The 15,852-nt window shown below is 28.2% G+C and overlaps 1 protein-coding gene across 11 annotated transcripts in view; it reads left to right on the top strand.

Annotated features, from left to right (window-relative positions):
• Positions 1 to 1,443: 1,443 nt before the first annotated feature.
• LOC129607313 (sodium channel protein 60E) overlaps positions 1,444 to 15,852 on the top strand; it is a 184,128-nt gene continuing 169,719 nt past the window's right edge. For all 11 annotated transcript variants that reach the window (XM_055518228.1, XM_055518227.1, XM_055518229.1 and 8 more), the window contains exon 1: positions 1,444 to 2,368. In XM_055518228.1, the coding sequence (XP_055374203.1) occupies positions 2,335 to 2,368 (34 nt within the window). In that variant the 5' untranslated portion in view covers positions 1,444 to 2,334. The remainder of the gene's footprint in view (positions 2,369 to 15,852) is intronic.

Here is a 15,852-nt window from a genome sequence, read left to right as displayed (position 1 = left end):
AACACATTTATAGATGCAATAAAATTTTTCAAAAATATACATACAAAAATAATTGTCGCCAATTTCATCCCATGCAAATTGATAATGTTAGCAAGAAAGCAATTTAAGAAAAGGCTAATATATTTTAATAATTCTCTTATATAATAAAAAAAATTATTTTAATTTAAATATTTAAAAATATCCACAGAAATTTAAAAATAAGATATGTACATATATGTTAATATTATATGTACTCTTCGAGGTCATGGGCTTCTGATGAGATATTCAAATTTTATTTATAATCTCAATTTCTTGTAGTATGTTTGTGTTAAACAATTTTTATCCCGGCCATCGTGTCAGAAATCATTTATACACATATGTTCTGAGTTATATACATATATGGTTTAGGAAACAAATAAGGCAATAAGGCTCAGGAAATAATATTATTGGCCAAAATCGAGGAAGCCTTTCGCATATAAGGGCCTTCACATGTAATTTCTTACGGAAATTTAAAATTCTGTGAGATAGAATAAAAATTTTAAATTGCGGAAAATTTTTAATGATTCACTTATACTCGATTTTTGTACAAGCACAATATTTGTCACCTTATAGTTGAAATGAATAGAACCTTCTTTTTTATTACATAAATAAAAATTGACAGAAAAATACAATCAAGTTGAAAATTAAGAAAAAAAAAAAGCGCCGCCAATGGCTAAAAAAGTTTTATACTTACATACGACTGTCATTTTTACTTCTGTTGATAAGTTTCTCCGATTCAGGAATGTAAATACACATATATGTATACATTTATGCCCATAAACATTTATTCCTCATATCTGTATTCCATAAATGTTAGGCTTATAAATTCCATAAATGTTATGCTTATATGTGTGTTTATATGTGTATAGGTACTATTTGTTTAAATTATATTAAAATATTTTCACTTTCATATTTCAATAACCACATTTAATAATTTTTTTATTTTATTTATTTATTTTTCAGGGTTTTTCAACAACATATTCATTCAACAATTTGTATACCAAGAAATTTAATTAATTTCAATAAAATCAAAAAAAAAATATTTTTTTTCGATCATCACCGATTTTTAAGCGGTTTTGTTAAAATTAAAAAACAAATCTGAAAACAATAAAACAATTTCAATTAATTAATAAATAAATGCTATAATATTTAATAAAAGAAGTTTTAATTAACGCAATAAAGTTAATTATTTTGTAAATAAATTAAAATTAAAAGTTAGTTAGCTCAACTTAAATTTCAAATTTCATTAAAAAACAAAAATTACAATGAAAATTAGAAAATAATAAATTTTAATAACAAAAACACAAAGTTGAAAATTTAAGAAAAAAATATCTAAATAATATTTAACTAACTTTCAAATAACTAGATGTCGCTCAAAACATTTTAATGTAATTTAATTATAAACATAGTGTTTCCCGACGAAACTAAAATAGAAATCTAAAAAAGAAAATATGTTAAAATTTTAATTATGTAACAAACCTTAAGTAAATTACAACTGAATTTTCTATAATTACACAAATGTACAGAAATATGTTAATTATATTATAGAAATATTTAAAAATACAAAACATAGATGCATTTTTTAAATTATAAGGTTATTTAGTCGAATTTCAATTCAAAAGTAAAATAAAGAAAATATTAAAAAATATTAAAAAAGTTTTGAGCTTTATTAATTAAATCCAAATGTTAATAATAAAAGAAATTGAATCATTAAATTCTTCTAATTAAAATAAATAGTTAAACTTAAATAAAGTTGTAAATATTAAAAACAAGAAATACAAACAAATCAAAACAAGCTGTAAGATAACGAAAACAGGACACCAATGAGGAAATTAATTGCTTCAAATTTTCTTAAATATATTCAAAAAATTATTTTAATTAGCCTCAGTTGCATAAGTTGCAGCTATAAGAGCATTTACGAAAGCTATAATAATCATTATAGCTTCTATAAATTAAAAGCTAATGCTCATTATTTTAATAATGTATAGCTATAATTAAAAATATTAACTATAAAAATTAAATAATAATTAAAAAACATATATAAATATATAATAAATTAAATTTAAAAAATATAATTAACAAATAATTTTAAAATTATAAAATAAAAACAAATATTTAAATCGTACCTTAAATATAAAATTTTAATTTATAAAATCGTATCGCGCAATTAAATTACAAAAATTCCATTTCCTCTGTAATTATTTTGGAAAAATAAAAAAAAATCAATATTTTTTTGATGGTTTTGAATTTCTATTGGTTTTTTGCGGCTGCCCGGACTTCATTTAAGCGATATTACGCCGCCTGCCATTTATCAAAATGACTGATGATATAACACCGAATGATGAAAAAGGTAATTTTTTAAATAAAATAGATTATCAAAAATAATTAAAAAGACTTTTTAAAATATTTGAAAACGCATTGATTTTAAAGTCTAAAGAAAGTTCCAGCTGCCATACATATTCAAATATAATCAAACCACAAAATTTATTTCAGTTTACAAATCTTAATTATTTTTTATTTTAATAATTATAAATTTTAGTTTCAAGTTAAAATAATTAACTTTCAAATGTAAGTTTGCTTTAATTACAATAATGATTTTTGTTAAATAAACTTTTATTTAATATACATTTATAATTTTGTTAAAAAATTTTATTATTGAAGCTCTTTTTAGGAATAATTAATACTACTTATTTCTTTGTGTTCTCTATATGTGTTTGCGCGGTGACGTTCAAGAAAAGAACAAAAAAAGCATGACTTAGTTTTTTTCTAATTAGAATTAAAAACCGGTGTGGGGAATATTTTAAAACGTCAATAAACATCATGATTGATTTGATTTACATAATCAACATTTATACCAGTGATTAACTTTATGCCAATGGCGTAACCACAAAAATTTTATGTTATAGTTAACTAAATCCAAGTTAATTATTAGCAAAAGAGACGAAAGTTTTTAATTTGTTGTTTCGAATTCAAATTTAATTAATTTCGAAACAAATTTAGGCGAAAATTTAGAGAATAATTTCCTTTTCGAATTGATTTTAAATGAATTAAAGACAGATTACCGTTATAATAAAATTTTTTTGACGGTTCTATTTCAAAATTTATGTCACTGGTCGATTGTAGATTGCTGAAGAATACGGGCAAAAGAATTCTTCCATAGCAGCCAGCAATGACTTATTGTAGCCTTCCCACGTCCCACTTATACTTCTACGGTCCCAAAATAAATATCCGAAAATATCCATTATAGAGTTGGGCGCGAACTCCCGAAACCACCTGCACTTCCTCACGACCAGAGCAGAAGAGCCGCACTAAATATGTATGACCTCGTGTTTTCGGCAAGGCCTATATTCTTATAGATTCGCCGGGTAATTCACCGGACAATGCCTTGTAAAAAAGCTAGTAACAACACGAACCCAATTTCGATCCATACCTAGCAACTTGGAAGAGAACTTATTTGAAAAAGATGGAAGGAAATGCTTAGAATAATGACATCCCTCAACAGATTCAGCTAAGATTCGATTCCCCCTCAAGCAGAACGCCAATTCGACCGTAATTCTGAATATTTCATTAAACCAATTTATTTTTTCTCTCAAAAATTTTTTCAAAAAATTTTGTGATTGAGCAAAAAGAAAAAGTAAATTTTCAAATATTTTATAATTAAATACCTTTTTCTTTATAAGTGAGGCCGCACTACGAAAGCAAGTCAATCACATGATTTGTTTTTAAATTTTTATTTTTCAAAATTTTTAAATGATTTTTAATTTATTGCAAAAAAATTAGGTAGACTGATAACATGCCAGACCATACTTAGAAATTTGGAAAAGAAAAAAACAAAATTCTTACTCAATATTTTCTAAAAGGATGAATAAAAAAAGTCACTTGTGTAAAAAATTACCATAAAATTAATCAGACCTTACGTTTTCTCTAAATGACCCTTAAAAAGTCTTAAAGCCAAAAAAAAAAAACAATAATAAAAAGTAAAAGCTATTTATAAGGTGATTTTTTGAATTCAGTATCTTTCATAAAAATTCCATTTAAAATCATTTATACTTGATAAAATTATGTCGAATACGATCAACGAGAGCATTTACAAATGTATACCTTGTGTTTTTCGGCGATATATAAAGCTATTGCCCCCCATTTTTCTTCCATCATTCTTTTTCTTCAACTAACAAATACTGAATAAAATATTAGAAATTTTAGAAGGGCTCGAAACTAAAGAAATTCCATGGAGCGCAATGACGAGGACTCCAACAAGTCTCAAATTAACATTTAAGACGGTCTTTTGATCATAATCACAATTTACAGCTGGTATCGTTACATGGGAACATGTTTTGAAAAATGGTTTTGCGAAACCGGGGACTCGACACCTCTCAGACCTTGGTTCTGACTTACAATTTTCTCCAAGAATAGCAGAGTAACACTTCTTTATACTTTTTAATCAAAAATCGATTAGTAATCATATAATATTTTTTGAGTATAATAGAGCTTGAGTCAAAAAATATTATTACCTAATCCCCCCAGCCAATCATTAATTTTTTATTAAATACCATCCTATCCATTGTATTTTAAATATTAAAGAAGAACTCGCAAAAACACCTAGATTGAATACATGCGTATAATAGCTTATAATTTATCAGGTTAATGTCCATAATTTAAATAAATCTATATTTTTATGTAGATGAACGTATGTACATACTTACACACTTCTTTATATTGTAAAAGAATATCTAGGAATTATACAAAATGCTCTACAAAGAACTTTTATTTTTCCTTTACAAAGATCATTTTTTTTTATTATAGGATTATAAATCGAAGCTATCAAAATAATGTTCACTGATACCATTAACTTTAGATGAGCTGCTATATGAGACTTTATTTCCTTTTCCTATAATTCTTATTGTGACTATCACTTTCTTTCAATGGTTCTCTCTGTATGTTTATCATCTCATTTTAGGTTTTCCAATTACTTCTTCTTCTTCATCTTTTTTTGGAAGAAATTGTTACATTTAAAGCAAAAATTCTATTCTACTCCGGAGTTTTTTTATTTTTCTTTGTCAGGTCATGTTAAATGTGAATTATTATATCATCTTTAAGTAATTGTGTCTACGTATGTGTGTGATTGTTGTTTTTATTTACATACGCACTAAAAGTCGATTATTTGAATCGAAAATATTAATTTTTTGCTTCTTTTTGAATCATGTTGAAAAAGACTTCTTATTAAGAATAATATTCATATATTATTCTTGGATATTCCAGGTATAGAGTAAATTTAAAATTAATATTCTTTAAATTGACAAACGTACAGTAGTGCTAGTGCACAATTAAAATAGTGAGTTTAACAGTGTAATCGGTATTTGTAGAACCTATTATCCAATAAGAATATTTTGAAAAACAGTCATGAGTATATGAGTCAAAGCAAAAATCGGCCTCCACTCTATCTCTCCTACTGTAAAACAAATAACTATTCCCAAAGTTCTGCTTGCATAATTCAAATTTCTTTCCCATCCATTTTTTTTGACGAAAAATTTTGGGTTCTTTTTATTTATTCAACTGATACAAGACGCTACTTTACAACATCAAATTTTGCAATACATAAACATATTTTTATATGTTAATATATTGAGGTGAATAGCATGTCTATTGGATCCTTGTCAATAAAAAAAGTAGTATAAATCCTCTAAATCCCAAATAAAATTATAGTGTGGGGAAGAGCAGCAAAAAAATGCTGGAATACAAAAATAAGTAACAGAAAATATAAAAAAAAATAAACATAAGGTGAAATACCTTTGAAGCTACACAAAACTTATGGTTCATAAGACTTGCCATAAACGTGTAAAAATTTTGAAAAAAAAACCACAAATGTTTGATTTTTTTCCACAACAGCACATTTTGAATTGACGTCAAATATGGCTTTAGTATATAGTATTCTAATTTATAATTCGATTATTATTACATATTTTGTATTTTGCAGGTATTTGCCACATATTTTTTAGTAAAAACGGTAATTTACATAATTGACATTACGTAAGACTTGTGTTTAATAAACGCATGAAGTAACATTATATGTGTATGTCAGTTTACTATAATTTTTGTTAGTAACCGTTAGATTGACGTTGCATTTGAAGGATACATCAAACCAGATAGGCCTGTCGTGATACCGCTGGATCCTCATATTCCCAACATCACTTGAACCAGTTCGGCACTTACGCTGCAGCTCTTGCAGAGATCGTTAACAAAGCGTCCCATCCTCCTTGGGTGTTTACCAGTCAGACAGTTTCCAGTTATAATTCTTATCACAGTTTTGATGACACCCCTTGGGAAAAACATCAGGTTTGTCGTGCCATGCAGGTTTGCTTGAGGCCACAATTGCCTGGTCGCACTCGCATTTCGTTCAATTTTCGCACCTATTGTTCTTTCACTGTATTGGTCAAGGCTCGATAGCCAAGTAATAAAGTACACAAGTATAGAAGTGTAACGACCAGGGAAGCATGGGCTCAAATCTTACGGGAACCGCAATTAAAAATGCTATAAAAAATCATTTTATGTCGGTTTCAACATAACCTAAAAATTAATGCCCGATACTTGAATTGAAAAATATTTAATTTTTCTGTAACTTTACAACTTTTGAGAAACAACTAGTCTTTTGTTTCGACAGAGCAATATTAGCATTCAATTGACGCTCAGCTCACACTCAAAAAAAATTATGTACGTCACACGTAATTATTTATGCCAAATATTTGGGAATTCGTAGAAAATCGAACATCACCCAATTATTTAATTATGACAAGAAACTAAGTATTTTTAGTTGCTTATAAAAATTAGACGAGCTCTTTAAAATTCGTATATATATGTTGTTTATAATAAATTTTTGAAAATTCTTTCCACTCAAAAAAATTAGCATCACTTTATTTATAGAAAATTTTAAAAATATCTTTAATGGCTTATCACACTTGAAAATAGAGAGAAAAGTTTTCCAATTCCTAAATTTGGCAAAATCAAAAACGAATTTCTCATTTTCCTTTGAAATAGCTAAAAACATTTAAGCTTCATCGACGTTTATAAATTTAACTAAATATGATATTACAGGTATATCTACATATATATATATGTATGTATATATACATATATATATTTAAAATTATAAATAATAGCAAGAATAAAAAGAATGATAAGGGAAAAGGATTCGGTGCTAACAATAATTTCATTTATTAAATTCTTATTTTGCCTTTTATGCTATTCAAGTATGTGCACATAAGAGGAAATGTTCCAAAATCATTCGAATATTGTTGTGTGCACGTACACTTACATGGCGCGCTATTCAACTCATAGGCAACAGCTTTTCTGTTTATTATAAAGAAGGGGTGAAAAATGGGTATAGATGATGATTTACTTTTTCATATTTGATTTTCAATTTCAAATTCCATTATTGACTTTTTGTATGTTGATTTTTTTGCTTTACATTCGTTTTATATAATCTTAATGCATATTGAATAAAATGGTGTTGCTTCTGGTTATATATACATATGAAATACTCTACACAAATATATAAAATTTGATCCTCAAGTTTTGATATACACATTAAAATATCAGAAATACAGAAAGTATATAAATTTCACTCATTTTTTTTGAATCGTAAATCATTTTAAAAAAAGTGCTGCTCAAACATATACTCATATTATATATGCACATACATAAACCACACATTGGGTATAGGAGTCTGTAACTCTTCATGATTTTAACAAAATAGTTAAGTTTGTTTTTTTTTTTGTGAAGAATTGTTGAGAGAAAATTGTTTCAAGGCGTTTATTTAATCTTGGTAACCCAATTACTTTTTGCCTTTTACTGTCATTTTATACAAGTTATTATGAAACGGCTTTTGATATACGGGAAATTTATGAATTATTTATTAAACAGTACATGAAGGCCATAACCATAATATCCTCTATTACTTTGAAGTCATTGTTATGTATATGTGGATTACCATACCGGACCTGGTTAACTATGTATTTCTATAATTCAAGTAAAATACGGTTAAGAAATAACCTAGCAGACGAGCACCTCTTTTGTCAAGTAAAGAATGTTGGCTAAAAATAATTTTTAACGTCATGCAATTTAAACTTAATAAACTTATTTCCATAAAACTTTTCCATTTAAATTCATAAAATTTGTATTGAATGAAATTAAATTTTACTAAAAACGTTAAATGCAAATTTTAATATAAAGGAACTTGCACCAAAATTTATCTACACTTGAGTTTTTTATGGACTTTACTACTTGATATTAAATATTACATTACATACATTTTTAATTCTATACAGCATATGTTAAAACAATAAACTTTTTCAAGTACATGCTATATTTTTTTTTAATAACAAGCTTATGTCTTCTTCCATACGCCACAATATATATTTTTCTAGAGAATTCAACTCTTGTTCCTGCACCAAATCACCTTATAAACATCAACGTTATTTATAATATTTATTTAGCTATTATAACAGCTAAAAATTCACATAAAAAGATGAATTATGTAAGAACCCAAAATGAATGTTCTATTATGTACAAAAAAAAAACACAAAAATATATTAATAATCACAAAGGACAAGAGTATTTGGTTACCCATACATACGAAAAAAATGTAGTTTAAAATAAATACTGTGCTAAAGAGAAAATAAATAAATAATATAAAAGAAAGTACTTACATTTTATTTTTGGAGAAAAACGAAAAGAGTATTCATTATATTAAGGATGTGTAAAGTATGTGGATTTTCTCATCATAACATTTACATGTTATTAATTACACTTACAACACTTGAACTCTAATGAAAAGTTATAATTAAATCTTTATTTTACTAGATTGTAAGTAAGTATAAGTACTAAAATTTTGTTTGAAGCAAGTTAAAGTAAACAATTTTAATAGTTTGTTAGAACAGAAAACAAATTTGCTTTGCAAGAACATTAAATTCTTAAATTACCTAAATCGTGAACAATGTTAATATTTTTGGCTAAATTTTTTCAAAGCAATAGTACGGAGAGATGTCAATAATCACTAATTTAAACTGTTCAGGGTACAACGTATGGGGCGAATTTAATCAGCACCTCGACCATACAGGTCTTTTGCGCATCCCCGCGCCATATCATTGGAACTCAAGATAAAGGCTCCCGATAAATTTCAACAGGTCCTCAATGCACAACGATTCATGAGAATCTAAGTCCAAGGCTCAGGGAAATCTTCATCTAGAGCGGGCCAAGCCATTACACTCAAATAGGACATGAATGGAGTCCTCCGTGCCCTGGTCGCAGAATCTACATCGCTGCTTATTTGATCTGCCAAGTTTTTGTAAATATGAGTTAAAGAGCCCATGCCCAGTAATAAATCATGATAGAACCCTCAGTAAGAAGCGGCTCCACTTTACAATGCCAGGAATGCCCGCGATCCGTCGACCAAAAAAGTCTTTGGATCGCGTTAGCCCCGCACGGAGGCGCCACAGCTCCTTTTCACCCAGGCAGCCACGACAAGACACCTCATAGAATGGTCCATGCTCGTTCCAGGCCTGATGAAGGAGGCATTTGCCGCCAACTTCGCTAGATAATCGGCCTCCTCATTTCCAGGTATACCTGTATGGCCAGGAGCCCACATAAGAGTTCCTTTGTTATTCACACTCAGCCTTTCCAGATTGTTGAAGCAACTCCAGACTAGCTTCGAGTTAAAAGTTGATGATCTCAGTGCCGCCAAAGCGGCCTGGCTGTTCGAAACTATAAAGGATGAACACTTCCGCGAACCGCCGCGCAAGCACGGTATAGCAAATGCTTCGATGGTGAAGACCTTCACCTGCAAAATGGAGGAACCTTCGCCCAAAGGCGCATAGAACCTATAGTTACGGTCGTGTACACCAGCACCCGTGCCGCGATCGCTTTTAGAGCCACACGGATGTTTGAGCCGGCAAGGAGGTTATAATTGCTGCGACGGATTCCCTTTCAGGTATTATTACCTGAAAGTTCCTTTCGCATTTAATGGTCTTGATTAAGAAGTCCGACGCCTCCAGGAGTTCTCCATCCAATCCAACTTCCTCCAGGATGTAGTTATTCCAGCCGCCGAGCCACGTGCTATATATTCTGAAAGCATATATAACGCCACCGCAACGCCACCAATATGCAAATGCAAAGGGACAAGTCTCAGCATCCTCTCAAGCGTTGCCGTTGGCGCGGCCCTCAGGGCAACAGTGGTGCCCAGACAGGCCAACCTTTGTATGCTGTTAAGGACAGTTTAGGCTACCACACAAAGCAGCATACGTTTTTTTGGCCGTACCACAGTCTCGCACAGCCACACTAGCAGTTGGGGACTCAGGCCTCAGGTCCTCCCGAATAAGGACTTGCAGGCAAGGAAGCTCTTGATAGTCTTGGTTTCCACGTACTTGACAAATCATAGTTAATATGGACCAATTTGACAGATGATATGCAGATATTTCCAATAATCTTATGCTTAAGAAATCAATATTTAAAAATTTGGTAAACAACAACACTATTAAGAGAACAATTTTATACCGCATGACAAACTAAAATAGGTCACATTTTGCATTGAATAATCTAGGAACGACTACAAAAAAATCTCGATTTAAGATTAAAATTTTATTAATAAAAAAATTTATTTTGGAATAAAAAAAAATTCCCCATTAATTTTTTACAATATTTTCGTTACAAGTTTTGCATCCACTCAATGCTTATTAAAGAATAAAAAATAAATTTCAAAAGTGTTTCCGCTCCAAAAGTTTTAATTCTGTACCTTAATAATGAGGAATTTAATATACTATATAATATTTTTATTGCATCTATAGAGAATTTTTAAAATCCTATTAAATTTATCTCTACAGCATATGTCAAATTCCTTTGGGATTCATTTTATTAACATTTTAAGTTTTAAAAACATGCCATTCTATAAATACTAATGAGAGGACATGCAAATTCTAAAAATATTAACATCTCATTTTGTTATTTCGTAATTGAATACAAAAATTAAAATAAATTAGCTCCGTGAATATGAAATCCTAAACTGCCATTGGGTGACTCAAAATATCTTGTAAAATCACTAAGATATGAAACTTTAATTTAACTAAGAATTCATACTTTACAACAAAAATTTTTTTTTTCTCGTCGGGACCGAGGCCGTTTAGGCCCTTCTCAAGTCGATCCATAAGATCTTTTATGATTCTTATCCACACCTACATTAGAACTATACCTAGGTTTCTAGAGAAATTGCAAAATAGCAGCTACCTAATATCTGCTAAATTGCAGTAAGCCGCGAAAGAAAGCCAAGGTTCGCGTTCACCTAATAAGTGTTCCACTGTTTCAGCCCCCTTCAGGCAGACACGATAGGCCTCGCCCTCCACTGTGTCTATTCTTTTCAGATCGAGAAGCGATGACCAGTGAGTACACCAACCAATAGCATAAAATTTAGAGGACCCAGAGTAGCCAGATCCCGTCCCCGTACCCTCAAGGGAGACACAAATTTTTTGGAGTTAGGTAGGCTGCAAGATTATTCCAGCGGCCGACTCTGGCTCGTTCCTGCCAATCGATCAGAACGCGCAGAATCGTTACACTCATCACGCCAAAGTATAGTTCCGGGCAATGGAAGGAGTTGCCGCTCCGCCCCGATCATCAGTTTTGAAACAACAATCCCTTGGAAAACTATCTATAGACATTATCTTTAGTGATCAATAATCTAACAACACCTAAAGGAATAGTAATAATGAATTGCCTGCAAAAAAGCAACTTAAGAACCTTTTAAAAGAATTTTTTCACAGACATTTTTATTGAAACTTCTTAGATCATTTACAATATGTAACTTGGTCAAATAAGCATTTAATTACTATGTTTTAAACTTTCTATATAAACTCCATTGTTAAGTCGTTTAGTCCTCAGTCGCGAAATGTATTTAGCTGATTAATACTTATCTTATTATTATAAAATTTCTCGTATACAACATTTATACTTTGTAAAAATACAAAAATACATAGATAGCCTTTTATGATCATTATTACAAATTTTATATCCTTGACGTGTGGAACGATAACACAATGGTATTATAAAATGAAGTACACACATTTTTTTTCTTATCCCTTAATTAATTACCTAAGTCATATGTGCACAATTCATTTAATTTTATGTATAAAACTATATAGTACAATACATACTTCTCTGCACACCATATAGATAATTTATTTTGTATTGTATATCGTGAAGCCCCAAAAGATATGCAAAATTATATAAAGATTCTTATGATTATATACTTGCATATTTTTCTTTTTCTAAATTTTGCTAATGAATATTTAAGTAATGTGATTTAGTAATGAAGAATATTTTCTTAAATTAATCTACTCTTAACGGATATTAATTCATAGAAATTGGGGAATTAATTCTTGAGAAATTACAAAGAATTATACATATAACAACTTGTATACTCATACTATTTTTTAGTATACACGCAGAATGAATTTATAAATTTTCCTCGATTTTATCTTTTTCCTTTTTGTTTGTTTCATAAAATGTAATTAACTTTTATCCTTAGGAATAGTGCTTAATTGAGTTCCAAAAAATAATCAAAAAATAAAAATTAAAATATATTATTTCGTATGTTTTCGTATACCAGTTTGTATAAGTGTTTCAAGTAAAACGTAATTGTATGGTCCAAAATTATACTTAATGTCGTCATTCCTAATATTGAAAGCACACTGGTCCCTATAATAAATTTAAATAAAATAAATTAAGACGCTTATAATAAAATCAATAAAAATTTAATCAATTAAGAAATTGGAAGATATTTTTTTTGCATTTAAAATTATAAAAACATTATTTTACGAAGAAACAAATGTAATTTAATTTTAATGAATGCAATTAAAAGTTTTATTTCTCGTCATCTTAACAATAAATTTGTTCCAAATTAACAAATTGTATTTTGAAAATTGTAGTCATATAGTCGTATGTCGTTACGCATAGAACCAGTTATATAAAACTTCTTGATATTAGAACGAAGCTTCTACCGTATCGTGAATAAATTTTCTATTTCGAAATCATTTAATAACACTAAAAAATTTTGAGAATTGGCGTAGTCGTGAATGAAATATTGGTGAAGGATTCACGTTTTTAACTCATTTTTTCTCAGTATATCAATATTGCCATAGATTTTAAGGTTAAATCTTGTAATGAACAAAATTTACCCAAAAGCCAGAAGCTTGAAACCTCACATTTTTAAGTTACCAAAATTAGCACAATGAAAAAAGATTATTTAAATGACATATAAAATACCATCCACTAAAGGAAGAATTGCCTTGCCTCAAGAGTTGAAAACTGAAATGAAATTTCCTTTCTCATTTAAACAACATCTCCCAAAGAAGTTGCTTTATTTTCTTTAATCTTTAAATTTATGTAACAATGTTTTGAGCCCCATAATGTGCTACCTAATTTATTTACACAATATTTAAAGTCAAATTTCGAACCTATGTAATAAGTTATAATATTTTAAGCTTCGAGCTATTAAAAATTATTTTGTATACACTTTAATCTTTAAGAAAAATAAAAATTTTTGTCAATGATTTATAAACTGCAAATATATATATACACTTTTTTTTTTTGAAAAACTTTTAAAAAAATCCAAAACTTTTACTAGTTTTTAATTTTCAATATAAAGAATTTAGGTCGTCATAATATTCTTGTTCCCCATAACATTTATATTCTATTTATTATTATTATTTAAAAGAATATTTTAACAGTTTTTACAACTTTTCTTTTAAAGGAAACAAATAAATTTTCCTTCATAAAATTTTTTTTTAATAGAAGTTTTTATAAAATCTGTCGATTTTTTTTTTCTTCCTGAAAACATTCTGAACGCAAGCAAAAAAATAAAATTGAAACCAAATCTTAACACAAAAATACAGCACAGAAACTTAATGAACGGAAGTCACATAAAAAGGATGTTAATGTACAAACGTATATGTGTTCATGTATGTGCGCATGCATGTAAAGTATTTGAAAATTTTGAAATTTTATAAATGTTTTGCATCTAAATAGTAACGATAATTGCGATCAGGATATTTTCTATTCCGTTAAGACTTCCTGTTTAAATAATTCGAAACCATGTATAAATTCTCTTATAAGATTTCTGTAGAATTTCTGAACTATTATGTATTTCGGGAACTTTGTATGGGCAGATAATCCTATCCGATCCTAAGGCAGATATTTGGTGCAGTAAATGAGAATGGTGTATAGCGTTTTACGATTTAATCAAGAGCTCTACCCGCTACACGACCATCAAGAATTAAAATCAGTACGTATCTGTGGTCAGGACATATAGAAATCGCTGAAAGTAATTAAGATCAAATTAAGAAGTAAGTACCAAGATCAAATTCAAATTCGAGTACACAAAAATTTTCTAAATTTTCCAGTTAGATTCTTTTGAATTGTTACATTACTTTTGATAAATTTTAATATTAATTAATATTAATTTTGTTGAAAACAGTTATCACACCCAATTAAAGTTTACAATTGTACAATAAGTTTATACAAGCAATCAAGATCTCAGAATCTCGTTCTGATTAGTTTCTAAAAATGGCCCTTTTCTCTTCTTATTTAGATTAAACTGTTTTGAGTCGAAATTATTTTTCTAATTGTGGTTTTATCCATACGAGTACTAGAAAAATTCCTTATTTCCCTATTTTCTTTAAAATTCCTGTAAGGAATTTTCCTATATGGAATATCCCAATTTTTTTTTAAATTAATGCCAATATTTTATGGTTTGTTTTTCCAAATTTTTCTCATTTACTTTTCTTAATATACAAAAAATTTTTCGAAATTTTATAAATTCTTAAAATGTTTATGCACTTCAAGTTTTGCATGTTGATCATAAAATAAAATTTTCTTTAGTTTTATATCTCTATATAAAATTTTCTTTAGTTTTATATCTCAAAAGTAAGGAAAACTTTTTAAAAAACAAAATTTTATAATAAAGTTAATAAGAGATTCTACTTTCCTCCCTTTTTTCTTTAAGGATTTTTTGCTCGTTTTTATACAAAATTCAAAGAAAATAAAATTTATTTGCTTAAATTTTTTTTAAAAAATTCTCCTTCACTATTTAATTTAATAAAATGTTTGCAAAAATTGCATTAAAATTAGAGTATCAAATATCAAAGAAGTCGATTTTTCTTAAAGCTTATGAATTTTTAATAAAGCAATTAGAATTATTTGAATAACTTAAAATGTTATGTTTGATTTATTGTCACAAATAATAAAGAAAAGAAAACAAACATCTTCATTTTCCATGCTTTTTAAAACTTTTTATACATATTATTAAGATTCATTAAAAGCAATGAAAATATGGTAGTGATGAAATTCTCCATAATATTTTGAGTATTGAAATTTTTCAAGAGATTCCTACTCTTCATTCTCATTCTTGTCAAAACGAACATGCAACAATGAACAAAATTATAGCAAGCGCAAGTAAATTGTAAATTGTCAGTACCATGGATAAATTCCATTGAATGTTTACTATAAGCTCTTAACATTTTTATAAATGATACTTCTATGATATTGTAATGTTATACATACAATTAAGGTATTGGCCATTATTGCATACGTACAGACTTACAGAATACAGAAAAAATTCTCTTCCTTTAAATTTTTTGTTTTTGGCTCTATTTACAAAAAATTTTAAATCATAAGGGTCTCTTGCACCACTATATTCAAAAATAATTTTTTTTTCTTTTTGAAAAACTGTAATGGAATGAAAATATTTTCAATTTAAAATTATAACAAATGGCATTCATTTAAAGTTGGTGTCGCGTG

The sequence above is a fragment of the Condylostylus longicornis genome, unplaced genomic scaffold, assembly GCF_029603195.1.
Source record: "Condylostylus longicornis isolate FDR11 unplaced genomic scaffold, ASM2960319v2 ptg000027l, whole genome shotgun sequence".
Lineage (NCBI taxonomy): Eukaryota > Metazoa > Arthropoda > Insecta > Diptera > Dolichopodidae > Condylostylus > Condylostylus longicornis.
This window is presented reverse-complemented; position numbering and strand designations above follow the sequence as displayed.